Below are 27,517 nucleotides of genomic sequence, written 5' to 3'. Positions count from 1 at the left end.
TTCTGGAGTTTTTGTATTTGGTTCCAGAAAGATAAGGAAGTGAAAATGACATCAAACCTCAGTGTTTCAGTAACTGTTGGGCTCCTCTTGCAGCTGCTGTCATTTTGGGGAACTGTTTTACACAGAACTGTGAGTCTTGGTTTGACGGTTTAGTGTTGGAAAGTGTGGGCTTACGTAGATTGGGCGAGTAGTTCCAGTCTAACCTGCTCGGGACATTTATTTACAGCCTCGGCCAGTGCTCGAGTGGTGGAAGATGAGAGCTCTGGGTTTCTGCCAGGCTGGTCCCTACCCGGTCTATGTCCTCTGCTGCATCCTGCTGACCTACCTCCTCAACCAACTTGATCGCTACATTCTGGCCATTGTAATCCAGCCCCTGGCCCAGGACGTTCACTTTGGGGACAGGAGTTGTCTTCCAAGGGGGAGTGTGGAGCAGGGAGAGGCGCAGTGTCACAATGCCAGCTCCCAGGAGAGGTGAGTACAGTCGGCTGGGTGTGGGACATGGAATGGGGCATTGATCCCTTGGGAATGAGGCATGAACTCCACCTCCCTGGAATAGGGGAATGGGATTTGGAGGGAAAGAGTGAGTGGGGAATGGGAGTTGGGGAGAGAGGGAGACAGGAATGGGGGTCAGGGGAGAGAGAGATGGTGTTGGGGGGTGAAAGAGACGTGATTGGACATCATGTGATTAAACTCCAGGAATCCCTCCAATCAGAGTTGGCGACCCTAGTGATTGACGTGTGCAGGTAGAGATGCAGGTGTCAGCAATATTTGGGCAGTAGATCCTATCACAGCTCTCGTACAGCAAACCATCCCAAACTCTGTACAAGTGGGGTTCATATCCGAGCAGGAGTGGGGGAGGATGGGATGGGTATGGTTAGGCATGGATTTGTTAAGGGAAGGTCGTGTCTGACTAACTTGATTGAATTTTTTTAAGGAGTTTACAAGGAGGGTTGATGAGGGTAACGCGTCTGATGTAGTCTATATGGATTTTAGCAAGGCTTTTGACAAGGTCCCACATGGCAGACTGGTCAGAAAAGTAAAAGCCCATGGGATCCAAGGGAGAGTGGCAAGTTGGATCCAAACTTGGCTCAGTGGCAGGAAGCAAAAGGGTAATGGTCGACAGGTGTTTTTGTGACTGGAAGGCTGTTTCCAGTGGGGTTCCGCAGGGCTCGGTGTGATATATATCAGTGATTTAGACTTAAATGTAGGGGGCATGATTAAGAAGTTTGCAGATAATACAAAAATTGGCCGTGTGGTTGATAGTGAGGAGGAAAGCTGTAGACTGCAGGAAGATATCAATGGACTGGTCAGGTGGGCAGAAAAGTGGCAAATAGAATTCAATCCGGAGAAGTGTGAGGTAATGCATTTGGGGAGGGCAAACAAGGCAAGGGAGTACACAATAAATGGGAGGATACTGAGAGGTGTAGAGGAAGTGAGGGACCTTGGAGTGCATGTCCACAGATCCCTGAAGGTAGCAGGACAGGTAGATAAGGTGGTTAAAAAGGCATACGGGATACTTTCCTTTATTAGCCGAGGCATAGAATATAAGAGCAGGGAGGTTATGCTGGAACTGTGTAAAACATTGGTTAGGCCACAGCTTGAGTACTGTGTACAGTTCTGGTCACCACATTACAGGAAAGATGTGATTGCACTAGAGAGGGTGCAGAGGAGATTTACGAGGATGTTGCCAGGACTGGAGAATTTTAGCCATGAGAAAAGATTGGATAGGCTGGAGTTGTTTTCTTTGGAAGAGAGGAAGCTGAAGGGAGATTTAATTGAGGTGTATAAAATTATGAGAGGCCGAGATAGAGTGGATAGGGAGGATCTATTTCCCAAGGCAGAGGGGTCAGTGACCAGGGGGCATAGATTTAAAGTAATTGGTAGAAGGATGAGAGGGGAGTTGAGGAGAAATGTTTTCACCCAGATGGGAGTCTGGAACTCACTGCCTGAGAGGGTGGGAGAGGGAGGGTTTCAGGGTGGGTTGGGCATGTACGCTGGATGGGGATTTGTTGATGAGGACCTGGGTTTTGAATCTGCTGTGCTGGGGCGGGGGCGGTGGGGAGGGGGTGTGGAGTTCTGGATATATTGAAGTTTCGAGAGGTCTGGGATGGAGAGAGTGATGAAGTCGAGGTGACAATGGATGTGGTTGAAGTTTGAAGAGCGGTGGAGTCAGGGTGAGCAGGTAATCTGGAGAGACTGTCAGTCTCAGTGATCAACTGGGGGAGTTGGGGTGTGAAACAGAGTTCAGAGTTGGGCAGGGGTCTGGTACGGACCAACCAGGCCAGGATGAGAAGGGATGCAGCTCACTCCAGGCAGAGGGAAGGGTTTGTGAAAAAGAGAGGTTTATTTTAATGGGGTTTTTCAACCGACTGAAATAGAAACTGGAAATACCCCTGGAGTCTGGAGTCGGAGCCGGTGAACGAGGCAGTTGTTCAGTTCCATGTGTCGAGCAGCCACCACAGACACAACTCAGGAAACTGGAGGTTAGTGACGATGGGATGATGGTCTCGGATCCAGGACACCCAGTAAGAAAGAAAAAGAAAGACTTGTATTTATACACTGTTTCCCACAACCTCGGGACGCCCCAAAGTGCTTTACAGCCAATGAAGTACTTTTGAAGTGTAGTCACTGTAGGAATTGCACACAGCAAGATCCCACAAACAGCAATGAGATAAATGACCAGATCACCTGTTTTAGTGATGTTGGCTGAGGAATAAATATTGGCCCCAGGACACCAAGGAGAACTCCCCTGCTCTTGTTCGAAATAGTGGCCGTGGGATCTTTCACATCTACCTGAGAGGGCAGACAGGGCCTCGGTTTAATGTCTCATCCGAAAGACGGCACCTCCGACAGTGCAACACTCCCTCAGTACTGACCCTCCGACAGTGCAACACTCCCTCAGTACTGACCCTCCGACAGTGCAACACTCCCTCACTACTGACCCTCCAACAGTGCGGCGCTCCCTCACTACTGACCCTCCGACAGTGCAGCGCTCCCTCAGTACTGACCCTCTGACAGTGCAACACTCCCTCACTACTGACCCTCCAACAGTGCGGCGCTCCCTCAGTACTGACCCTCCAACAGTGCGGCGCTCCCTCAGTACTGACCCTCCGACAGTGCGGCGCTCCCTCAGTACTGACCCTCCGACAGTGCGGCACTCCCTCAGTACTGACCCTCCGACAGTGCAGCGCTCCCACAGTACTGACCCTCCGACAGTGCGGCGCTCCCTCAGTACTGACCCTCCTTCAGAGCCTGGACAAATCTTCGTCTCACTACTTTCTGTTTAAAGGCCTGATTGACTTTACTGCCTTTGCTAGACCCGACAGAGTGTGTGTGTGAGTGTGTGTGAGTGTGAGTGTGTGTGAGTGTGAGTGTGTGTGAGTGTGAGTGTGTGAGTCCCTGTTTATTATCTCCCTGTGTTCACAAGGATGGCCTGGGCCAGACTATCCTTACTGAGAACAAACACTTCTGCAATGGAAAATGAGCTAAATAAAATGGGCAGGACAGTGGCAGATGAAATCCAATGCGGGTGGGCGGGGATCCCAGGCACTGGGCAGGTGGGGGTCCCGGGCACTGGGTGGGTGGGTGTCCCGGGCTCTGGGCGGGTGGGTGGGTGTCCCGGGCTCTGGGCGGGTGGGCGGGTGGGTGGGTGTCCCGGGCTCTGGGCGGGTGGGTGGGTGTCCCGGGCTCTGGGCGGGTGGGTGGGTGGGTGGGTGTCCCGGGCTCTGGGCGGGTGGGTGGGTGGGTGGGTGTCCCGGGCTCTGGGCGGGTGGGCGGGTGGGTGGGTGTCCCGGGCTCTGGGCGGACGGGCGGTGGGTGGGTGTCCCGGGCTCTGGGCGGACGGGCGGTGGGTGGGTGTCCCGGGCTCTGGGCGGACGGGCGGGTGGGTGGGTGTCCCGGGCTCTGGGCGGACGGGCGGTGGGTGGGTGGGTGTCCCGGGCTCTGGGCGGGTGGGCGGACGGGCGGTGGGTGGGTGGGTGTCCCGGGCTCTGGGCGGACGGGCGGGTGGGTGGGTGGGTGGGTGTCCCGGGCTCTGGGCGGGATGTCCCGGGCTCTGGGCGGACGGGCGGTGGGTGGGTGTCCCGGGCTCTGGGCGGACGGGCGGTGGGTGGGTGTCCCGGGCTATGGGCGGACGGGCGGGTGGGTGGGTGTCCCGGGCTCTGGGCGGACGGGCGGTGGGTGGGTGGGTGTCCCGGGCTCTGGGCGGGTGGGCGGACGGGCGGTGGGTGGGTGGGTGTCCCGGGCTCTGGGCGGACGGGCGGGTGGGTGGGTGGGTGGGTGTCCCGGGCACAGACTGAGTGAAATTGAAAGAGTTGTTTGTAAATTAAGCTCCCACTTGTGGAATGTTGTTTTGGGGGAGGGGAGATTCCTGGAGCAGAAGGAAACTCGAATTGGAAGTGAATGAAACAGAGAGGCTGAGAATTCAGTGAGTTTTACTCTTTATCTGATCAAACCTCCCATTGTCTCCCAGCTGCCTGTCCCTCCAGAATGAGAATGAGACTCGATATTGTCAGTGGGACTATGATGGGAACGGATGGCAGTATCAGATCATGGCAGGTCCCGTCTTCATCCTCATTTTCACCTTCACAGGTCAGTGTCCCGATGGATTCAAATGTCTCCAGCCAGCTCACCGAGTCCATCTAAATACAGCACTGTTCGGACAACTGACATTTGGAACAGGTGTCTGTCTCCGCATCTGTCTCTGTGCCCGCGTCTGTCCCTGTGCCCGCGTCTGTCTCTGTGCCCGCGTCTGTCCCTGTGCCCGCGTCTGTCTCTGTGTCCGCGTCTGTCTCTGTGCCCGCGTCTGTCTCTGTACCCGCGTCTGTCCCTGTGCCCGCGTCTGTCTCTGTGTCCGCGTCTGTCCCTGTGTCCGCGTCTGTCTCTGTGTCCGCGTCTGTCTCTGTGCCCGCGTCTGTCTCTGTCTCCGCGTCTGTCTCTGTGCCCGCGTCTGTCTCTGTGTCCTCGTCTGTCTCTGTGTCCGCGTCTGTCTCTGTGTCCGCGTCTGTCTCTGTGCCAGCGTCTGTCTCTGTGTCCGCGTCTGTCTCTGTGCCAGCGTCTGTCTCTGTGTCCGCGTCTGTCTCTGTGCCAGCGTCTGTCTCTGTGTCCGCGTCTGTCTCTGTGCCAGCGTCTGTCTCTGTCTCCGCGTCTGTCTCTGTGCCAGCGTCTGTCTCTGTGCCCGCGTCTGTCTCTGTGTCCGCGTCTGTGTCAAAAGAACATAAGAAATAGGAGCAGGAGTAGGCCATTCGGCCCCTCGAGCCTGCTCTGCCATTCAATCAGATCATGGCCGATCTTTGACCTCAACTCCACTTTCCTGCCTGATCCCCATATCCCTTGATTCCCCAGAGTCCAAAAATCCATCAATCTCAGTCTTGAATATACTCAACGACTCAGCATCCACAGCCCTCTGAGTGAAGAAATTCCTCCTCATCTCAGTCTTCCATGGCCGACCCCTTATCCCGAGACTATGCCCCCTAGTTCTAGACTCTCCAGCCAGGGGAAGCAACCTCTCAGCATCTACCCTGTAAAGCCCCTTTCGAATCTTATATGTTTCAATGAAATCGCCTCTCATTCTTCTAAACTCCAGAGAGTATAGGCCCATTCTACTCAATCTCTCCTCATAGGACAACCCTCTCATCCCAGGAATCAATCTAATGAACCTTTGTTGCACCGCCTCTAAGGCAAGTATATCCTTCCTTAGGTACGGAGACCAAAACTGTACACAGTACTCCAGGTGAGGCCTCACCAAAGCCCTGTACAATTTGAGCAAGACTTCCTTACTCTTATACTCCAACCCCCTTGCAATAAAGGCCAACATGCCATTTGCCTTCCTAATTGCTTGCTGTACCTGCATACTAACTTTCTGTGTTTCTTCTACGAGGACACCCAAATCTCTCTGAACATCAACATTTAATAGTTTCTCACCATTTAAAAAATATTCTGTTTTTCTATTCTTCCTACCAAAGTGAATAACCTCACTTTTCCCCACATTATACTCCATCTGCCACCTTCTTGCCCACTCACTTAACCTGCCTATATCCCTTTGCAGACTCTTTGTGTCCTCCTCACAGCTTACTTTCCCACCTAGCTTTGTATCGTCAGCAAACTTGGATACATTACACCCGGTCCCTTCATCTAAGTCATTAATATAGATTGTAAATAGCTGAGGCCCAAGCACTGATCCTTGCGGCACCCCACTAGTTACAGCCTGACAACCTGAGAATGACCCGTTTATCCCGACTCTCTGTTTTCTGTCCGTTAACCAATCCTCTATCCATGCTAATATTTTACCCCCAACCCCATGAGCCCTTATCTTGTGTAACAACCTTTTATGTGGCACCTTATCGAATGCCTTTTGAAAATCCAAATATACTCCATCCACTGGTTCCCCTTTATCTACCCTGCTAGTTACATCCTCAAAAAACTCTAATAAATTTGTCAACCGCGATTTCCCTTTCATAAAACCATGTTGACTGGGCCTAATCATATTATGATTTTCTAACTACGGACGACTGATGTCAGGCTAACTGGCCTGTAGTTCCCTGTTTTCTCTCTCCCTCCTTCCTTGAAAAGCGGGGTTACATTTGCTACATTCCAATCCGCTGGGACCGTTCTAGATTCTAGGGAGTTCTGAAGATCAGAACCAATGAATCCACTATCTCTGCAGCCACCTCTTTTAGAACCCTCGGATGTAGGCCATCAGGTCCAGGGGATTTATCAGCTTTTAGTCCCATTAGTTTCTCCAGTACTTTTTCTCTACTGATATTAATTGTTTTAAGTTCCTCACTCTCATTAGCCCCTTGGTTCCCCATTATTTCTGGTTTGCTCTTTGTATCTTCTACTGTGAACAGATACAAAATATTTGTTTAATGTCTCTGCCATTTCCTTATTCCCCATTCTAATTTCCCCTGTCTCAGCCTCTAGGGGACCAACGTTTACTTTCGCTAACCTCTTCCTATTTATTTACTTGTAGAAGCTCTCACAATCTGTTTCTATATTTCTTGCTAGTTTACTTTCAGATTCTATTTTCTCCCTTTTTATCAATTTTTTGGTCGTCCTTTGCTGGTTTCTAAAACTCTCCCAATCCTCAGGCTTACTACTCTTCTTGGCAACATTATAAGCCTCTTCTTTTAATCTAATACTATCCTTAACTTCTTTAGTGAGTCACGGATGGATCACTTTTCCCGTGGAATTTTTATTTCTCAATGGGTACAGTTCCTGAAGGTGCTGACTCTCCCTGGGGTACAGTTCCTGAAGGTGCTGACTCTCTCTGGGGTACAGTTCCTGAAGGTGCTGACTCTCCCTGGGGTACAGTCCCTGAAGGTGCTGACTCTCCCTGGGGTACAGTTCCTGAAGGTGCTGACTCTCCCTGGGGTACAGTTCCTGAAGGTGCTGACTCTCACTGGGGTACAGTTCCTGAAGGTGCTGACTCTCTCTGGGGTACAGTTCCTGAAGGTGCTGACTCTCTCTGGGGTACAGTTCCTGAAGGTGCTGACTCTCTCTGGGGTACAGTTCCTGAAGGTGCTGACTCTCTCTGGGGTACAGTTCCTGAAGGTGCTGACTCTCTCTGGGGTACAGTTCCTGAAGGTGCTGACTCTCTCTGGGGTACAGTTCCTGAAGGTGCTGACTCTCCCTGGGGTACAGTTCCTGAAGGTGCTGACTCTCCCTGGGGTCCAGTCCCTGAAGGTGCTGACTCTCTCTGGGGTCCAGTCCCTGAAGGTGCTGACTCTCCCTGGGGTACAGTTCCTGAAGGTGCTGACTCTCTCTGGGGTACAGTTCCTGAAGGTGCTGACTCTCCCTGGGGTCCAGTCCCTGAAGGTGCTGACTCTCTCTGGGGTCCAGTCCCTGAAGGTGCTGACTCTCCCTGGGGTACAGTTCCTGAATGTGCTGACTCTCACTGGGGTACAGTCCCTGAATGTGCTGACTCTCACTGGGGTACAGTTCCCCTGAAGGCGCTGACTCTCACTGGGGTACAGTTCCTGAAGGTGCTGACTCTCTCTGGGGTACAGTTCCTGAATGTGCTGACTCTCACTGGGGTACAGTTCCCCTGAAGGCGCTGACTCTCACTGGGGTACAGTCCCTGAAGGTGCTGACTCTCTCTGGGGTACAGTTCCCCTGAAGGTGCTGACTCTCACTGGGGTACAGTTCCTGAAGGTGCTGACTCTCTCTGGGGTACAGTTCCTGAAGGTGCTGACTCTCCCTGGGGTACAGTCCCTGAAGGTGCTGACTCTCCCCGGGGTACAGTCCCTGAAGGTGCTGACTCTCTCTGGGGTACAGTTCCTGAAGGTGCTGACTCTCTCTGGGGTACAGGTCCTGAAGGTGCTGACTCTCCCTGGGGTACAGTTCCTGAAGGTGCTGACTCTCCCTGGGGTACAGTCCCTGAAGGTGCTGACTCTCTCTGGGGTACAGTTCCTGAAGGTGCTGACTCTCTCTGGGGTACAGTTCCTGAAGGTGCTGACTCTCTCTGGGGTACAGTTCCTGAAGGTGCTGACTCTCCCTGGGGTACAGTTCCTGAAGGTGCTGACTCTCCCTGGGGTACAGTTCCTGAAGGTGCTGATTCTCACTGGGTACAGTTCCTGAAGGTGCTGACTCTCTCTGGGGTACAGGTCCTGAAGGTGCTGACTCTCCCTGGGGTACAGGCTCCACACTCACTGTCTGCCTGCCTGCATCTCACCCAGGTGGCTGCATGTGCTTGTCAGTAAACCTTTAACTCTGGAGGGCATCGCAGCCGATCCCAACATCCATACCCAGAGTTTCCAGCTCCGGCGGGCGATCGGGAGCAGGAACCCTCGCTGAATTCACCCTCAGTGATGACGGAGCAGGAACTGGACGTGGGCCTCTCTCCCTGGTTCGTATCGCCTGGTCCCACACAGTTTGATTGAAGCTCAGTGTGTGTGTGTCCGAGTTGTGGTGTTGGGATCCGAGGAACAGTGGGTTTAATGCCAGGTTTCTGTGGGGTTTATTTGCTTCAGGGATTTTCATTGGATTTGTTGCTGATTCTGTGAATCGGAAGAATTTTTTGGCTGTCAGTCTCTTCCTCTGGAGCCTCATGACGCTGCTGATGGGATTCGCGAAGCATTACTGGCACCTGGTGCTACTGCGCTTTGGGCAAGGGATCAGGTAATGCCCCTCCCCTCGGTCTCGTCTTACCCTCACTGAACCTTGTGTGTGGCACCGATTGCCAATCCCAGTCCCAGCCTGTGATCATCACATTCTCAACACATTCCCCACTGTTTTGTTTAATGAGTGGAGTTTGGAACAGGGCTCAGATGGTGCAGGTCTGGGTCAGTGATTCCCCACACGGTACGAACATACGAACATATGAATTAAGAGCAGGAGTAGGCCATTCGGCCCCTCGAGCATGCTCTGCCATTTGATAAGATCATGGCTGATCTGATTGTGACCTCAACCCTACTTTCCCGTCTACCTACTGTAACCTTTGACTCCCTTGTTAATCAGGAATCTATCTAACTCAGCCTTAAAAATATTCAGTGACCCTGCCTCCACCGCTCTCTGGGGAAGGGAGTTCCACAGACTCACCACCCCTTATTTTTAAACTGTGCCCCCGAGTTCTAGTCTCTCCCACAAGGGGAAACATCCTCTCAGCATCTACCCCTTCTCGTCCCCTCAGGATCTTATATGTTTCAATAAGATCACCTCTCATTCTTCTAAACTCCAGTGTGTACAGGCCCAACTTGTCCAACCTTTCCTCATAAGATAACCCCCTCATCCCAGGAATCAGTCGAGTGAACCTTCTCTGAACCGCCTCTAAAGCAATTATGTCCTTTCTTAAATAAGGAGACTAAAACTGCACACAGTATTCTAGATGTGGTCTCACCAATGCCCTGTACAACTGTAGCAAAACATCTCGACTTTTATATTCCATTCCTCTTGCAATAAATGACAACATTCCATTTGCCTTCCTAATCACTTGCTGTACCTGCATACTAACTTTTTGTGATTCATGTACTCGGACACCCAGATCCCTCTGTACCTCAGAGTTCTGCCATCTCTCTCCATTTAAATAATATACTGCTTTTCTATTCCTCCTGCCAAAGTGGACAAGTTCACATTTTCCCACATTATACTCCATCTGCCAAATTTTTGCCCACTCACTTAACCTATCGATATCCCTTTGCAGACTCCGTCTGTCCTCTTCACAACTTACTTTCCCACCTACCATTGTATCATCAGCAAATTTAGCAACAATACATTCGGTCCCTTCATCCAAGTCATTGATATAGATTGTAAATAGTTGAGGCCCCAGCACTGATCCCTGTGGCACTCCACTCGTTACATCTTGCCAACCTGAAAATTACCCATTTATGCCTACTCTCTGTTTCCTGTTAGCTAACCAATCCTTTACCCATGCTAATATGTTACTCCCTACACCATGAGCTCTTATTTTGCGTAGCAGCCTTTGATGTGGCACCTTGTCAAAAGCCTTCTGGAAATCCAAGTACACCACATCCACAGGATCCCCTTTATCCACGTTGCTTGTTACTTCCTCAAAGAACTCTAATAAATTAGTCAAACACGATTTCCCTTTCACAAAGCCGTGTTGACTCTGCCTGATTGCACTGAGATTTTCTAAGTGCCCTGCTATAACCTCCTTAATAATAGATTCTAGCATTTTCCCAATGACAGATGTTAAGCTAACTGGCCTGTAGTTTCCTGCTTTCTGTCTCCCTCCTTTCTTGAATAGAGGAGTTACATTCGCTATTTTCCAATCTGATTTTCTCTCGTACTCTAATTTCTCCCTTATTATTCTTTTAGTCATTCTTTGCTGTTTTTTATATTCCGTCCAATCTTCTGACCTGCCACTAATCTTCATGGAATTGTATGCTTTTTCTTTCAATTTGATACTATCTAACTTCCTTAGTTGGCCACGGACGGTACGTCCTTCCCCTAGAGTCTTTCTTTCTTACTGGAATGTATCTTTGCTGAGTGTTATGAAATATCTCATTAAATGTCTGTACTGCATCTCTACTGACATATCCCTTAACCTAATTTCCCGGTTCACTTTAGCCAGCTTTGTCTTAAGTTTGCATGCTCTCCAGCTCAGTGTCCCCGGGGGGGCTACAGCTAGGAGGGGAGCCCAGGAGTAGCTGAGCCTCCCCTGCACCCCATGCAGAAAGGGGCTGGAATTTAACTGTGTTCAGTGTTTATACCATGTGTAAGGACAAAATAAAGTCAGGAGTTGGTACGGGGGGAGTTGGGTGCTGGGTGCTGGGTACTGGGTGCTGGTTGTTGGGTGTTGGGTGCTGGGTGTTGGGTGCTGGGTGTTGGGTGCTGCGTGTTGGGTGTTGGGTACTGGGTGTTGGGTTCTGGGTGTTGGGTGTTGGGTGCTGCGTGTTGGGTGTAGGGTGCTGGGTGTTGGGTGCTGGGTGCTGGGTGTTGGGTGCTGCGCGTTGGGTGCTGGGTGTTGGGTGCTGGGTGTTGGGTGTTGGGTGCTGGGTGTTGGGTGCTGCGTGTTGGGTGCTGGGTGTTGGGTGCTGGGTGCTGCGTGTTGGGTTTTAGGTGCTGGGTGTTGGGTGCTGGGTGTTGGGTGCTGGGTGCTGGGTGTTGGGTGCTGCGTGTTGGGTGCCGGGTGTTGGGTGCTGGGTGTTGGGTGTTGGGTGCTGCGTTCTGGGTGTTGGGTGCTGCGTGTTGGGTGTTGGGTGCTGCGCGTTGGGTGCTGGGTGTTGGGTGCTGGGTGCTGGGTGCTGGGTGTTGGGTGCTGCATGTTGGGTGCTGGGTGTTGGGTGCTGGGTGCTGGGTGTTGGGTGCTGCATGCTGGGTGCTGTGTGTTGGGTGCTGGGTGCTGGGTGCTGAGCAGGAACTAAGCACAGTCTGTGCTGGGTGTTAGCTGACCACAGCTGGTGCAGATGTTGGAGTGCTATATTTGGCCTCAGTGTCCCCAAGTTTGGGAGAGGGAATCTCGGCCCGGGCTCTTGCCCCGATCACTCTTCCCCCGGGTCATATGTGCGTGGATGTCGGGTGAAAACAGCATTGGGTTTGGCTCTGATCCCAGGGCCTTGGAGAGGGTGCAGAGGAGATTTACTGGAATGGTTCCAGGGATGAGGGACTTCAGTTATGTGGAGAGACTGGAGAAGCTGGGATTGTTCTCCTTAGAGCAGAGAAGGTTAAGGGGAGATTTAATAGAGGTGTTCAAAATTATGACAGGTTTTGAGAGAGTGTCATATCATTGTAGGTACAGCACAGGAGGAGGCCATTCAGCCCATCATGCCTGTGCCGGCTCTTTGAACGAGCGATCCAATTAGTCCCACTCCCTTTGCTCTTTCCCCATCGCCCTGCAAATCTTTTCTCTTCAATTATTTATCTAATTCCCTTATGAAAGTTACTTTTGAAAGTAAATAAGGAGAAACTGTTTCCAGTGGCAGGAGGGTCGGTAACCAGAGGACACAGATTTAAGGTAATTGGCAAAAGAACTAGAGGGGAGATGAGGAGATTTATTTTACGCAGCGAGTTGTTCTGATCTGGAATGCGCTGCCTGAAAGGGCGGTGGAAGCAGATTCAATAATAACTTTCAAAAGGGAATTGGATAAATACTTGAAGGGAAAAATTTGCAGGGCCATGGGGAGTGGGACTAATTGGAGAGCTCTTTCAAACAGCTGGCAGAGGCACGATGGGCCAAATGGCCTCCTTCAAGAGTCTCTGAAGTTGAGGATGGTGTGAGTTTTGCTCTTGGTTTTCAGGTCTTGTGTCCTGTTTCACAGTGAGGCTGGATGCACACCGTTTGCAGTCAGTCTGATCGTCGACTATTTCCCAAAGGCAGTCCGAGGCTCTGCCGTTGGCTTCTACAACTGGGGGATCTACGCCGGCTACAGCATGTCCTACGCTGTCGGGAACTACGTCACCAGGGCAAACATCCTGGGGCAGGTAAGCTGCATCTCCAGACCTGCCGGACTCCCCCTGGCCCCAACAACCTCCACCAGCCCCACCCCCACCCCTGGAACAATTCCCTGTTCTCTCAGCGAGGCTCAAATGGAGCCTCTTTGTGAGACCACAGACTGCAGAAAGATTAGGACACGAATGTCCAAAATGGACAGGACAGCAGGGCAGGGCATTGAAACAACCTTATAAACCAAGCTCCCAGGACGGTCTCTCGAGACATTAATCCCAGGCCCCGTCTGCCCCTCTCAGGTGGGTGTAAAAGATCCCACGGCCACTATTTCAAAGACGAGCAGGGGGGAGTTCTCCCCAGTGCCCTGGGCAAATATTTATCCCTCGACCAACATCACTAAAAACCAGGTGCTCAGCTCATTTATCACGTTGCTGTTTGTGGGATCTTGCTGTGCGCAAATTGGCTGCTGCATTTCCTACATTACAACAGTGACTATATTTCAAAAGTACTTGATTGGCTGTAAAGTGCTCTGAGATGTCCTGAGGTTAGGTACCTCATTGAGAAGGAGGGACATTGAGGTCGTCCACAGCCTGGCTTCAGACAGATAACAGCCGAGGCCAAACTGGTCATCACTGGTCAAAGCCTGGGAGGCTGTGAGATGCAACGGTCACTATTGAGAGGATGAGAAAAAATAAAATAGGAACAGGAAAGAGCAGAGAAACCAACTGAGAGAGTGGCCGGGATCAATAACTCAGGTTTTTCCAGCTTTATCTGTTTTGATTTGAGGGACATTGAGGAATGGTTATAGTCCTGGATTTTCTGCTTTGCCCCAGGGCTGGAGATGGGCTTTCTTCCTCAGCGCGATCCCAGGATTTCTTGTCAGCACCATCATCCTGCTGACAGTTCGAGAGCCCTCACCAGTGGAGGGAAGTGATGAAGATTCGAAAACTGCCTTAACCCACAGGCTCACTCTTCGACAGAAAGTGCTGCGGGGCCTGAGACCGTTCCTGAGACCCCCCCTTCTGCTCCTTTGTCTCGCCGGCTCTGTCAGGAATGCAGGTAAATGAGAGGAAAAGAACAGACAAACCTGCATTTACACAACACCCAATCACATTGCAGGAACACCCCGAAACCTTAACATCAACTCAAACGCTTCATTGAACCACAGAATGTTCCAGCACACCCAGTCTAATCCCACTCTCTCCCTCACTCCCCGTACCCTTTAATATCCCACCCAGTCTAATCCCACTCTCCCCCTCACTCCCCGTCCCCTTTAATATCCCACCCAGTCTAATCCCACTCTCTCCCTCACTCCCCGTCCCCTTTAATATCCCACCCAGTCTAATCCCACTCTCCCCTCACTCCCCGTCCCCTTTAATATCCCACCCAGTCTAATCCCACTCTCCCCTCACTCCCCGTCCCCTTTAATATCCCACCCAGTCTAATCCCACTCTCCCCCTCACTCCCCGTACCCTTTAATATCCCACCCAGTCTAATCCCACTCTCCCCTCACTCCCCGTACCCTTTAATATCCCACCCAGTCTAATCCCACTCTCCCCCTCACTCCCCACACCCTTTAATATCCCACCCAGTCTAATCCCACTCTCCCCCTCACTCCCCGTACCCTTTAATATCCCACCCAGTCTAATCCCACTCTCCCCTCACTCCCCGTACCCTTTAATATCCCACCCAGTCTAATCCCACTCTCCCCTCACTCCCCGTACCCTTTAATATCCCACCCAGTCTAATCCCACTCTCCCCTCACTCCCCGTACCCTTTAATATCCCACCCAGTCTAATCCCACTCTCCCCTCACTCCCCGTACCCTTTAATATCCCACCCAGTCTAATCCCACTCTCCCCCTCACTCCCCGTACCCTTTAATATCCCACCCAGTCTAATCCCACTCTCCCCCTCACTCCCCGTACCCTTTAATATCCCACCCAGTCTAATCCCACTCTCCCCCTCACTCCCCGTACCCTTTAATATCCCACCCAGTCTAATCCCACTCTCCCCCTCACTCCCCGTACCCTTTAATATCCCACCCAGTCTATTCCCACTCTCCCCTCACTCCCCACACCCTTTAATATCCCACCCAGTCTAATCCCACTCTCCCCCTCACTCCCCGTACCCTTTAATATCACACCCAGTCTAATCCCACTCTCCCCCTCACTCCCCGTACCCTTTAATATCCCACCCAGTCTATTCCCACTCTCCCCTCACTCCCCACACCCTTTAATATCCCACCCAGTCTAATCCCACTCTCCCCCTCACTCCCCGTACCCTTTAATATCCCACCCAGTCTAATCCCACTCTCCCCTCACTCCCCGTCCCCTTTAATATCCCACCCAGTCTAATCCCACTGTCCCCCTCACTCCCCGTACCCTTTAATATCCCACCCAGTCTATTCCCACTCTCCCCTCACTCCCCGTACCCTTTAATATCCCACCCAGTCTAATCCCACTCTCCCCCTCACTCCCCGTACCCTTTAATATCCCACCCAGTCTAATCCCACTCTCCCCCTCACTCCCCGTACCCTTTAATATCCCACCCAGTCTAATCCCACTCTCCCCCTCACTCCCCGTACCCTTTAATATCCCACCCAGTCTATTCCCACTCTCCCCTCACTCCCCGTACCCTTTAATATCCCACCCAGTCTATTCCCACTCTCCCCTCACTCCCCGTACCCTTTAATATCCCATCCAGTCTAATCCCACTCTCCCCTCACTCCCCACACCCTTTAATATCCCACCCAGTCTATTCCCACTCTCCCCTCACTCCCCGTACCCTTTAATATCCCACCCAGTCTAATCCCACTCTCCCCTCACTCCCCACACCCTTTAATATCCCATCTATTTTAACCAGTCTGTTTGAAGAGTTTTTTTTCTAATCTTGCCTTTGATTATTTTTGTGATAATCTCATTTTGTCCTTGTCACTCGCTTGCTGTCCTGCTTGTTATGCAGTCAAATGTGGCAGCCATTTTTACACAGCAAGATCCCATGAATGGTTGTGAGATGACTGACAGTTAATAAGATTATTGGTTGTTTCACTGTGGAATTTACAGAGACAATTGGGAAGCATCCCAGAGTGACAGGGAGCCTGGTGTGACAGTCCCAGAGTGACAGGGAGCCTGGTGTGACAGTCCCAGAGTGACGGGGAGCCTGGTGTGACAGTCCCAGTGTGACGGGGAGCCTGGTGTGACAGTCCCAGTGTGACGGGGAGCCTGGTGTGACAGTCCCAGAGTGACGGGGAGCCTGGTGTGACAGTCCCAGAGTGACGGGGAGCCTGGTGTGACAGTCCCAGAGTGACGGGGAGCCTGGTGTGACAGTCCCAGTGTGACGGGGAGCCCCAGTGTGACAGTCCCAGTGTGACGGGGAGCCCCAGTGTGACAGTCCCAGTGTGACGGGGAGCCTGGTGTGACAGTCCCAGTGTGACAGGGAGCCGTGGTGTGACAGTCCCAGCGTGACAGGGAGCCTGGTGTGACAGTCCCAGTGTGACAGGGAGCCTGGTGCAACAGTCCCAGTGCGACAGTCCCAGTGTGACACAGAGCCCCGGTGTGACAGTCCCAGTGTGACAGGGAACCCTGGTGTGACAGAGCCCTGGTGTGACAGTCCCAGTGTAACACAGAGCCCCGGTGTGACACAGAGCCCCACAGAGCAGTAAAGTCCCACGTTCCATCTCTGATCAGTGTTGAGTCACATGATGTCACCCATGGCAGGGGTAGGGGAGCTATAATTGGTCTCAGAACCCTGGGTTTGGGAGGGGTCAATTCTGGGGCTCTTGATCGACTATCGGTGGAGATTGGACAAGAACGGTATTGGACAGTATTATAAAATGGCCACTTGAGTGAGATCTTGGCGGGGTGCCCACGACCCATGGAACTTATACCCCAGTGAGAGTCAGCGTCCTTAGGGGAGAAAGGGGGGAAATTGGAGGGGTGCAGGAGGTTTGGGGATTTAATGTCTGAGATTCCTCCTCCCTTTCCCAGCTTGTTCCTCCTTTGTCCACTTTCTCACTCCCTTCCTCTCATACTTGCTCGGACTGCATCCTGCTCCAGGTTTCAGGGAGTGCGAGGGTTAATAACGAGATAGACCGTGCATGTTACCCCCAAACCTTTCATACTCTCAAACCTCACCACTAGAAACTCAACCCCAGCAGACATCCCAGAATCTCCCCTGCCCAGCTCAAGACTTTAACACCAACCTTAGGATGTGGTGCTGGTATTGCACCTTGACCTTCGCTGGTGAAGACTGAACCAATGTTGCCTCTAACAATGTTTCACTTCAGGGACCAGTGCCCCACAGTTAGAGAGCACTGAGACCAGCTCCAGACCTGTGCTCTTTTACGCTTATTAATGGCCCAAACTTTATTTAACAATGGGGTTGTCCCTGTAATCCATTTGGAGCTCCTGCACAATGCTACAGATACTTTGCACCCATGTGAAATGGGTTCTGTACAGCAAGGCTTGCCTTGGTGGAGCAGGTCAGCAGCATCTGGAAGAAAAGATTCAGATCCTTGGAATGATTGAAGGAGCTTGGATGCACAGTCCAGTCTAGTTATCTGAAATTATTGTTGCCTGCTCCATCTTACACTACACTGCCCGGCAGATGGGTCTTGAGGTGGAGAAGGCAGGAGGAGAAACTAATAGCAAAGAACCACCCAAATCTGAGTCAGACGTCCTGTCTACACAAGGAGCTGGTTCTGATTGAGGACACGTTTAGTTAAGTGTCTGAAATGTTCTTTGCACAAAAGTCATCTGCACACGTCCAGTACCCCAACCCTACATGAAGGCCCATAAATACCATTGTATTTCTCCACAGTCGTGTGGTGTGGTGGTTCTGTTACTGAACCCAACTGGTTCACTAACGTCCTTTAGGGGAGGAAACCTGCCGTCCTTACCCGGTCTGGGCCTATAGGTGACTCCAGTCCTCACACCAACATGGTTGACTCTGAACAGCCTTCTTTGAAGTGACCCAGCAAGTCTCTCAGTTGTAACAAATTCTCAGGGCAACTAGGGATGGGTGAGAATGAATTTTAAAAATGGTGAAAGGTTAGTGCACAGTCTGACCTCTGCTATCACGGGTCACGGCACAGCTGGCTGATGCAGTGGTTTAGGCAAAGCAACATTTGGCACCTGAACTCATGGACTGTATTTTACTGGTTTCAGGGGGATATGTTTGGGCCTACAACACTCAGGTGTATTTCAATCTGTACCATAGCGGTGTGGATGTGGGCCGCTGGTTGTCATGGATACCGCTGGTCGGAGGCTGTTTAGGCGCTGTCACTGGAGGGTTTATTTCGGATCAAATGGTCAAGAGAAGTGGCCTATACGCAAGGGTCTGGGTCTTGGTCTTCAGTCAGGTGAGTGGCTCGTGTCCTGTGACCTCGAACTCCTTCACTGCCCCAGTATGACAGCTGTCAAACCTCTGGACCCACAGAGAGTTCCTGCACAGGGTTTAGGTGGGAGAATAACCCGCCCAGTCCGCTTCATCAATGTCAGCCATCGCTCACTCTCGCCTCCGAGTCAGAAGGTCGTGGGTTCGAGTCCCACTCCAGAGACTTGAGCACAAAATCTAGTCTGACACTCCCAGTGCAGTACCGAGGGAGCGCTGCACTGTCGGAGGGTCAGTACCGAGGGAGCGCTGCACTGTCGGAGGGTCAGTACTGAGGGAGCGCCGCACTGTCGGAGGGTCAGTACCGAGGGAGCGCTGCACTGTCGGAGGGTCAGTACTGAGGGAGCGCCGCACTGTCGGAGGGTCAGTACTGAGGGAGCGCTGCACTGTCGGAGGGTCAGTACCGAGGGAGCGCTGCACTGTCGGAGGGTCAGTACCGAGGGAGCGCTGCACTGTCGGAGGGTCAGTACTGAGGGAGCGCCGCACTGTCGGAGGGTCAGTACTGAGGGAGCGCTGCACTGTCGGACGGTCAGTACTGGGGGGGCGCTGCACTGTCGGAGGGTCAGTACTGAGGGAGCGCCGCACTGTCGGAGGGTCAGTACTGAGAGGGTGCTGCACTGTCGGAGGGTCAGTACTGAGGGAGCTCTGCACTGTCGGAGGGTCAGTACTGAGGGAGCGCCGCACTGTCGGAGGGTCAGTACTGAGGGAGCGCTGCACTGTCGGAGGGTCAGTACTGAGGGAGCGCTGCACTGTCGGAGGGTCGGTACTGAGGGAGCGCCGCACTGTCGGAGGGTCAGTACTGAGGGAGCGCCGCACTGTCGGAGGGTCAGTACTGAGGGAGCGCTGCACTGTCGGAGGGTCAGTAGTGAGGGAGCGCCGCACTGTCGGAGGGTCAGTACTGAGGGAGCGCCGCACTGTCGGAGGGTCAGTACTGAGGGAGCGCCGCACTGTCGGAGGGTCAGTACTGAGGGAGCGCCGCACTGTCGGAGGGTCAGTGCTGAGGGAGCGCCGCGCTGTCGGAGGGTCAGTACTGAGGGAGCGCCGCACTGTCGGAGGGTCAGTACTGAGGGAGTGCTGCACTGTCGGAGGGTCAGTACTGAGGGAGTGCTGCACTGTCGGAGGGTCAGTACTGAGGGAGCGCCGCACTGTCGGAGGATCAGTACTGAGGGAGTGCCGCACTGTCGGAGGGTCAGTACTGAGGGAGTGCTGCACTGTCGGAGGGTCAGTACTGAGGGAGTGCTGCACTGTCGGAGGGTCAGTACTGAGGGAGCGCCGCACTGTCGGAGGGTCAGTACTGAGGGAGTGCTGCACTGTCGGAGATGCTGTCTTTTGGATGAGATGTTAAATCGAGGACCTGTCTGCCCTCTCAGGGTAAAATACAGTCCATGAGTTCAAGATCCCACGGCCACTATTTGAAGAAGAGCAGGGGAGTTCTCCCCGGTGTCCTGGGCCAATATTTATCCCTCAACCAACACCAAAAAGAGATTATCTCATTGCTGTTTGTGGGATCTTGCTGTGCGCAAATTGGCTGCTGCGTTTCCTACATTACAACAGTGACTACACTTCAAAAGTATTTAATTGGCTGTAAAGCTCTTTGAGACGTCCTGAGGTGGTAAACGAGTTTTATAAACGCAAGTCTTTCCTTGGTACAGACGAGGAGAGTCAGAACCCCCCACACCCAGTTTTCTGATCCTCAGCCTGGGACAGTTTGTCTGCGTGTTCAAGAAAGGAAACGTGATGGTGACTCGGTGACCCCTGGTGCAGAGAACGTGTGGGGGTGATGTCGGGATTGGGCTCGGCTCTGGTCAGCCCCACCTCTCCCCCCACCCTCACCCCCCCACCCCCCCACTCCCCCCCTCACCCCCCCTCCCCACCTCTCCCCCCTCCCTCACCCCCCACCCCACCTCCCCCCCCTCACCCCCCCACCCCACCTCTCCCCCCCCTCACCCCCCACCCCACCTCTCCCCCCCTCATCCCTCCACCCCACCTCTCCCCCTCTCCCTCACCCCCCACCCCACCTCTCCCCCCTCCCTCACCCCCTACCCCACCTCTCCCCCCCCTCACCCCCCACCCCACCTCTCCCCCCCCACCCCCCCTCACCCCCCCTCCCCACCTCTCCCCCCCCCCTCACCCCCCACCCCACCTCTCCCCCCTCACCCCCCCACCCCACCTCTCACCCCCCTCCCCACCTCTCCCCCCTCCCTCACCCCCCTCCCCACCTCTCGCTCCCTCACCCCCCACCCCACCTCTCCCCCCCCACCCCCCCCTCCCCCACCCCACCATGGTTAATATTTACTCGGGTGAGATATCCGATGCCTGACGGAACCTTTCCCCCTCCCCCAGTGCGAGTCAGAAGAGGGGAAAGGACACGGGGAAAATGATTAAAAGCAAAATGTGATGAGTAAGTGTTTATTTTGGGGAGTTGAAGGCCTCGAGTTCTCACCGTGTCTGTTCCCTGCAGGTGGCAGCGGCTCCTTTCCTGGCTGGAGCTCTGTGGCTTAATCCTCCCGTCTGTTTCCTCTCTTTAATCCCCGCCAATATAATCGGTGAGTGTCTGCTCCGTATTAACTCGCTGATGGGATGAGTGTATCGGACATGTGGTTTTGGGTGGGGGGGGGGGGGGGTCAGGGGGTGGGGGTCAAAGGGCGGGGGGTCAGGAGGAGCAGGGTCGGGGGAGGGTGGTCAGGGGTTGTGGGTCAATTAGCAGGGGTCAGGGGCGGAGCATAGGGATGGGGTCGGGGTGCGGGTCAACGAGGGGGGTCAGGGGGCAGGGGTCGGGGTGCGGGTAAATGGGCAGGGATCAGGGAGCAGGGCGTAGGGATGGGTGTCAGGGGGCGTAGGACGGGGGGCAGGGGTCGGGGTGTCAGGGGGCGTAGGACAGGGGGCAGGGGTCGGGGTGTCAGGGGGCATAGGACAGGGGGTGGGGGTTTTAGGCGACTTCCTCTTGCAGCTCACAAGTGAAGACTGGCCCTTCGATTGTGCTGCAAGAGACCCTGGGGTCTCAGAGAGGGTCAACAGAAGGCGAACAACTGGGGTGACAGATGTTATTGTCGGGTTGTGGTGAGATTCTGTGCTCTCTGTGTGTGAGGTGAGTTTCATTGTTCCTGTGAGTGACCATTTCCCTATTGCCGCCCAGGTGAGATGGGGATTGGGGTCACATTAACCATCATCGTGGAGCTGGTCTCCCCCTCGATCCGGACCCCCGCCGTGGCCATCTACATCTTCATCATTTCCAACATTGGAGGGAATGCTCCGTTACTTGTCACTCCACTGACCAAACTTTGGACCCTGCGAGTCGCACTGCTGGCCCTGTGTCCTGGGATGTATGTCGCTGGTATGTGACCGAGTGACCTTAACCATCGAGAACTTCCCCCAGCGCCCTGAGAATGTGACCTTTGCATTTATTTCCAGTCAAATTCTGTCAGGCAATTCTGTCTGGAGCACCGGGTATCTCAGGCCGTGGGATTATTGACAATATCAAACCACAAACATCTCCATCCATGCAGAATGGTAAATTCCACTCCGTCCTCCCCCTCCAACTCACCCCCTGTCCCCTCCGCCCCCTCCACTTCTCCCTCCCCTCCTTGCCCTCAACCTCCTCCCCCTCCACCCCTTGTCCCTCCACCGCCTCCACTCCCTCCTCCCCTCCTCCCACTCCACCCCTCCATCTTCACCACCTCCCCCTCTCCCATCTACCCTCTCCTCCTCCATCCCCTCCACCCCCTCCACCCCCACCCCTCCCCCTCCACCCCCTGTTCCCTCCAACCCCTCCACCTCCACTCCCCCCTCCACTCCCTCCTCCACCCCCTCCATCTCCACCCCTCCCCTATCCCCTCCACTCCTCCTCCCTCCATCCCCTCCCCCTCCATCCCTTCCACCCCCTACATCTCCACCCCACTCCACTCCAACTCCACCCCCTCCCCCTCCACCTCCACTCCCTGATCCCCCTCATCCCCCTCCACCCCCTCCCCCTCTCCCCTCCACCCCCTCTCCCCTCCACCCCCTCTCACCTCCAGCCCCTCCCTCCATACCCCTCCCCTCCCCCTCCACCCCCTCACCCTCAATCCCCTCCACCACCTCTCCCTCCACGCTCTCCTCCTCTCCCCGCCAATCCCTCCTCCCTCCAACCCCTGCCCCTCCACCCCCTCCCCTCCCTCTCCCTTTTTATTTATTCGTTCATGGGATGTGGGCGTCGCTGGCGAGGCCGGCATTTATTGCCCATCCCTAATTGCCCTTGAGAAGGTGGTGGTGAGCCGCCTTCTTGAACCGCTGCAGTCCGTGTGGTGACGGTTCTCCCACAGTGCTGTTAGGAAGGGAGTTCCAGGATTTTGACCCAGTGACGATGAAGAGAACGGCGATATATTTCCAAGTCGGGAGGGTGTGTGACTTGGAGGGGAACGTGCAGGTGGTGTTGTTCCCATGTGCCTGCTGCTCTTGTCCTTCTAGGTGGTAGAGGTCGCGGGTTTGGGAGGTGCTGTCGAAGAAGCCTTGGCGAGTTGCTGCAGTGCATCCCTGTGGATGGTGCACACTGCTACCCTCTCCGCTCCCCTCCCTCTCCACTGATTCCACTGGGATTCTGCCCCTTGCGTCTGCCACTTAAAGTCCAGTCTGGGGGGGCGAGGGGGGGCGCCTGAGAGGGTGAGTTTTCCACCAAGCCCCCCATTAAGGGGGCGTGACTGGGGGAGTTTCTGGGCTAAGATGGTGTGGCGGTTCTGTTACTGGACTAATAATCCAGAGACGTGAGTTCAAATCCCACCGTCGGCAGTTTTAGAATTTGAAATCAGTTTTAAAAATCTGAAAATAAAAAGCTGGTCTCAGTAAAAGTGACCGTGAAACTGTCGGATTGTTGTAAAAATCCCAACTGGTTCACTAATTTCCTTCCGGTCTGGGCCTATATGTGACTCCAGTCCCACACCATGGTAGTGGACTCTTAACTGCCCCCTGATGTGTCCCCTCAGTTGGAGCAACTTTCCCCCCTGTCGGAACCAGCAGATCAGAGCGAGCGGTTCTGAAAATAGGGTCGATAGAGAGAAACTATTTCCTCCGGTGGGGGGAGTCCAGAACAAGGGGGCAGAACCTTAAAATTAGAGCCAGGCCGTTCAGGGGTGATGTCAGGAAGCACTTCTTCACACAAAGGGGAGTGGGAATCTGGAACTCTCTCCCCCAAAAAGCCGTTGAGGCTGGGGGTCAATTGGAAATTTCAAAACTGAGATTGATTGATTTTTGTTGGGTGAGGGGATTAAGGGTTACGGAACCAAGGCGGGTAAATGGAGTTAAGATACAGATCAGCCATGATCTAATCGAATGGCAGAACAGGTTTGAGGGGCTGAATGGCCTCCTCCTGTTCCTGAGTGTCCTACAGTCTGGAACAGACTGCCCAATCATTTAAATGACCACAATCCCAGGATTTGGGAGGGGGGGGGGTCTGTCATATTCCTGGACAGACTGGGTTCCGTCCCACCAGGATTCCTGGAATTTCAGCCCCCCCCCACCTCAGGTCTCTCCGATCTCCCTCTCTGTTACCATTTGGGGCTCATGGCCCTCGCCCCTCCCTATCTCTGTAACCTCCTCCAGCCCCTACAAACCCTCCGAGATCTCTGCGCTCCTCCAATTCTGGCTTCTTGCCCATCCCCGATTTCCATCGCTCCACCATTGGCGGCCGTGCCTTCAGCTGCCTGGGCCCTGAGCTCTGGAATTCCCTCCCTAAACCTCTCTGCCTCTCTCTCCTCCTTTAAGACGCTCCTTAAAACCTACCTCTTTGACCAAGCTTTTGGTCACCTGTCCTAATGTCTCCTTATGTGACTCGGTGTCAAAGTTTGTCTGATTTACGCTCCTGTGAAGCGCCTTGGGACGTTTTACTCCGTTAATGGCGCTGTATAAATGGGAGTTACATAGAATGGACAGGACAGAAACAGGCCATTCGGCCCAACAGGTCAGTGCTGGTGTTTATACTCCACACGAGCCTCCTCCCTCCCCTCGTGTGTTTATCTAGCTTCCCCTTTCACTGTCTTTTTCCCTGAATGCTGCCCACAGCCCCCTACCTTGCTGCTTTCTGCTGATATTGAGTCATTGTCCCTTGTTTCAGGTTCTCTGCTCTTCCTGCTGACTCTCTTTGTGCTGCGCTGGGATCAGAAGCCGGTCTCCGATGAGGAATCACGTCCACTGTTGGGGTCTGAAAGTTCGCTGACCGACCACGGATCAATGGACCAATGGGAGTGTCGGAAAAACAGCCGAGACCTTCAACAGGAGTGAGGTCTCCGGGGGGGTCGGGGGAGGAGGTCAGGCCCCTGAAACCCTCTGCCGGGGGGGTCTCAGGAAGGGACTTTCCCCACTGTCCTCGGCCCGAGTTGCTGCAGTACGTGAGGGTCGTGTGGACTGCAGCAAAGTTGTTTCTCTGTTACTCGGGGAGATATAAATGAATTTGATGCAAGATTTTTAAATGGTTTTATTAATTGTACAGTGAGTGTCATCATAGGAACACAGGAACAGGAGTAGGCCATTCAGCCCCTCGTGCCTGCTCCGCCATTTGATAAGATCATGGCTGATCTGTGATCTAACTCCATATACCTGCCTTTGGCCCATATCCCTTAATACCTTTGGTTGCCAAAAAGCTATCTATCTCAGATTTAAAATTAGCAATTGAGCTAGTATCAATTGTCGTTTGCGGAAGAGAGTTCCAAACTTCTACAACCCTTTGTGTGTAGAAATGTTTTCTAATCTCACTCCTGAAAGGTCTGGCTCTAATTTTTAGACTGTGCCCCCTACTCCTAGAATCCCCAACCAGCGGAAATAGTTTCTCTCTATCCACCCTATCCGTTCCCCTTAATATCTTATAAACTTCGATCAGATCACCCCTTAACCTTCGAAACTCCAGAGAATACAACCCCAATTTGTGTAATCTCTCCTCGTAACTTAACCCTTGAAGTCCGGGTATCATTCTAGTAAACCTACGCTGCACTCCCTCCAAGGCCAATATGTCCTTCCGAAGGTGCGGTGCCCAGAACTGCTCACACTACTCCAGGTGCGGTCTAACCAGGGTTTTGTATAGCTGCAGCATAACTTCTGCCCCCTTGTACTCCAGTCCTCTAGATATAAAGGCCAGCATTCCATTAGCCTTATTGATTATTTTCTGCACCTGTTCTTGACACTTCAATGATCTATGTACCTGAACCCCTAAGTCCCTTTGGACATCCACAGTTTTTAACTTTTTACCATTTAGAAAGTACCCTGTTCTATCCTTTTTTGATCCAACGTGGATGACCTCACATTTGCCTACACTGAATTCCATTTGCCACAGTTTTGCCCATTCACCTAATCTATCAATATCCCTTTGTAATTTTATGTTTTCATCTGCACTGCCTACAATGCCACCAATCTTTGTGTTATCGGCAAACTTAGATATGAGACTTTCTATGCCTTCATCTAAGTCGTTAATAAATATTGTGAATAATTGAGGCCCCAAGACAGATCCCTGCGGGACTCCACTAGTCACATCCTGCCAATGTGAGTACCTTCCCATTATCCCTACTCTCTGTCGCCTTTCGTTCAGCCAACTTCCTAACCAAGTCCGTACTTTTCCCTCGATTCCATCAAAGTAAGTTGGAAATTTGGAGCAGAGTTCAAACCATCACAAACAAAGAGTGTTGAACAAAACACAGGATAATGATGGGCGGGAAAAGACCAGCTGGTCCATGGAGCCCGCCAGAGCCCCCTCCCCCACCTGTCCCCTCCTCCCCATCCCCACCTGATCCATCCCCCCACCCCCATCTGTCCCCTCCCCACATCCCCACCTGTCCCTCCCCCACCTGTCCCCTCCTCCCCATCCCCACCTCTCCCTCCCCCACCTGTCCCTCCCCACATCCCCACCTGTCCCCTCCCCACATCCCCACCTGTCCCTCCCCACATGTCCCCTCCCCACATCCCCACCTGTCCCCTCCCCACATCCCCACCTGTCCCCTCCCCACATCCCCACCTGTCCCCTCCCCACATCCCCACCTGTCCCCTCCCCACATCCCCACCTGTCCCCTCCCCCACCTGTCCCCTCCTCCCCATCCCCACCTGATCCATCCCCCCTCCCCCACCTGTCCCCTCCCCACATCCCCACCTGTCCCCTCCCCACATCCCCACCTGTCCCCTCCCCCACCTGTCCCCTCCTCCCCATCCCCACCTGATCCATCCCCCCACCCTCATCTGTCCCCTCCCCCATCCCCACCTGTCCCTTCCCCCCACCCCCACCTGTCCTCCTCCTCCTCCCCACCCCCACCTGTCCCCTCCCCCACCTGTCCCCCTCCCCCCACCCCCACTACTCTCTGGGGAATGTAGAATTGTCTGAATCCCAGTCTATTCCCACCCTCCCACAGTTTAAACTCGTGTCTCTGGATCCTCCCCAATCTGTTAAACTGGAAATATCCATCAATAGGGACACGATCCAGCCCTTTCCTTATTTTATAGACCTCTGTCAGGTGACCCTTAAGTCTACGCTGTTCGAAAATACAGTCCGAGTCGGCCATGACACTGTCAGAGTGTATCCTGGTCTCATGGTCCTTCAAACAGCAGGTCTCGGACATGGTCTGCGTCTCTGGCCAGTGGTCTGACTACCTCCTCACTCAGGGAATGAAGCGCAGAGTCCGAGAGACGAGGGGTTCTGAGCGCTGAGGGTCACTCCCTGATCGAGGGGGCAGGTCCAGGGCTTCCACTGACCTCGAGTGACCGACTGCTGCGCTCCCGGAGAGTCCTCTCTCCTCGGGTACGTGAGCCCGACCCTCGGGTGGCACTGGGGTCAGTCTCTGCCCCCCCCCCCACCAGCCCCGGGACATCCGCTGACTCCACATGGCCCAGGGAATGAGCCTGGGATCTTCCCGGTGAGCCGACCAATCCCGTCCCCACCCAGTTACTGGGGGCGACTCCCGTTATTGGTAATCACATTGGCAGATAATTATCCCCCTGGATTTACCCCCGATCTCACTGATTGCGTGGGGGAGGGGGCAATCTCGGGTAATGTTCGGGGGAGGGGGGAATCTCGGTTAATGTTCGGGGGAGGGGGGATTCTCGGTTAATGTTCGGGGGGGGGGATTCTCGGTTAATGTTCGGGGGAGGGGGGATTCTCGGTTAATGTTTGAGGGAGGGGGATTCTCGGTTAATGTTCGGGGGGGGGGATTCTCGGTTAATGTTCGGGGGAGGGGGGATCTCGGTTAATGTTCGGGGGAGGGGGATTCTCGGTTAATGTTCGGGGGGGGGGGATTCTCGGTTAATGTTCGGGGGAGGGGGGATTCTCGGTTAAT

The 27,517-nt window shown here is 53.7% G+C and overlaps 1 protein-coding gene across 4 annotated transcripts; it reads left to right on the top strand.

The window, feature by feature from the left end:
• Positions 1-120: 120 nt before the first annotated feature.
• LOC137300744 (protein spinster homolog 1-like) lies at positions 121-26,111 on the top strand. Of its 4 annotated transcripts, none has more exons than XM_067970014.1 (10): positions 121-471; positions 2,379-2,483; positions 4,472-4,590; positions 8,970-9,117; positions 12,696-12,879; positions 13,678-13,903; positions 18,011-18,204; positions 20,698-20,782; positions 21,373-21,570; positions 24,322-26,111. In XM_067970014.1, exons 1-10 carry the CDS (start codon positions 254-256, stop codon positions 24,486-24,488), a joined length of 1,644 nt encoding a protein of 547 aa, XP_067826115.1. In that variant the 5' UTR covers positions 121-253; the 3' UTR covers positions 24,489-26,111. The 4 variants fall into 4 exon arrangements, with proteins under 4 accessions (XP_067826115.1, XP_067826116.1, XP_067826117.1 ...); XM_067970015.1 differs by having other exon boundaries at positions 12,717-12,879; positions 24,322-26,110; XM_067970016.1 differs by lacking the exon at positions 2,379-2,483 and having other exon boundaries at positions 24,322-25,031.
• The last annotated feature ends 1,406 nt before the right edge of the window (positions 26,112-27,517 follow it).

This window comes from Heptranchias perlo, chromosome 31 (genome assembly GCF_035084215.1).
Source record: "Heptranchias perlo isolate sHepPer1 chromosome 31, sHepPer1.hap1, whole genome shotgun sequence".
NCBI classification, from domain to species: Eukaryota; Metazoa; Chordata; class Chondrichthyes; order Hexanchiformes; family Hexanchidae; genus Heptranchias; species Heptranchias perlo.
The sequence above is the reverse complement of the archived record's forward strand: the minus strand, read 5'-3'. Positions and strand labels throughout refer to the sequence as shown.

What these genes read in the sequence shown, in the direction of transcription:
- LOC137300744 (XM_067970014.1), top strand. Translation starts at nt 254, where the DNA reads ATGAGAGCTCTGGGTTTCTGCCAGGCTGGTCCCTACCCGGTCTATGTC. An exon ending in CGGCTCTGTCAGGAATGCAG is followed by an intron (nt 13,904 to 18,010) that starts GTAAATGAGAGG and finishes TACTGGTTTCAG; the next exon opens with GGGGATATGTTTGGGCCTAC. An exon ending in GGGTCTTGGTCTTCAGTCAG is followed by an intron (nt 18,205 to 20,697) that starts GTGAGTGGCTCG and finishes TGTTCCCTGCAG; the next exon opens with GTGGCAGCGGCTCCTTTCCT.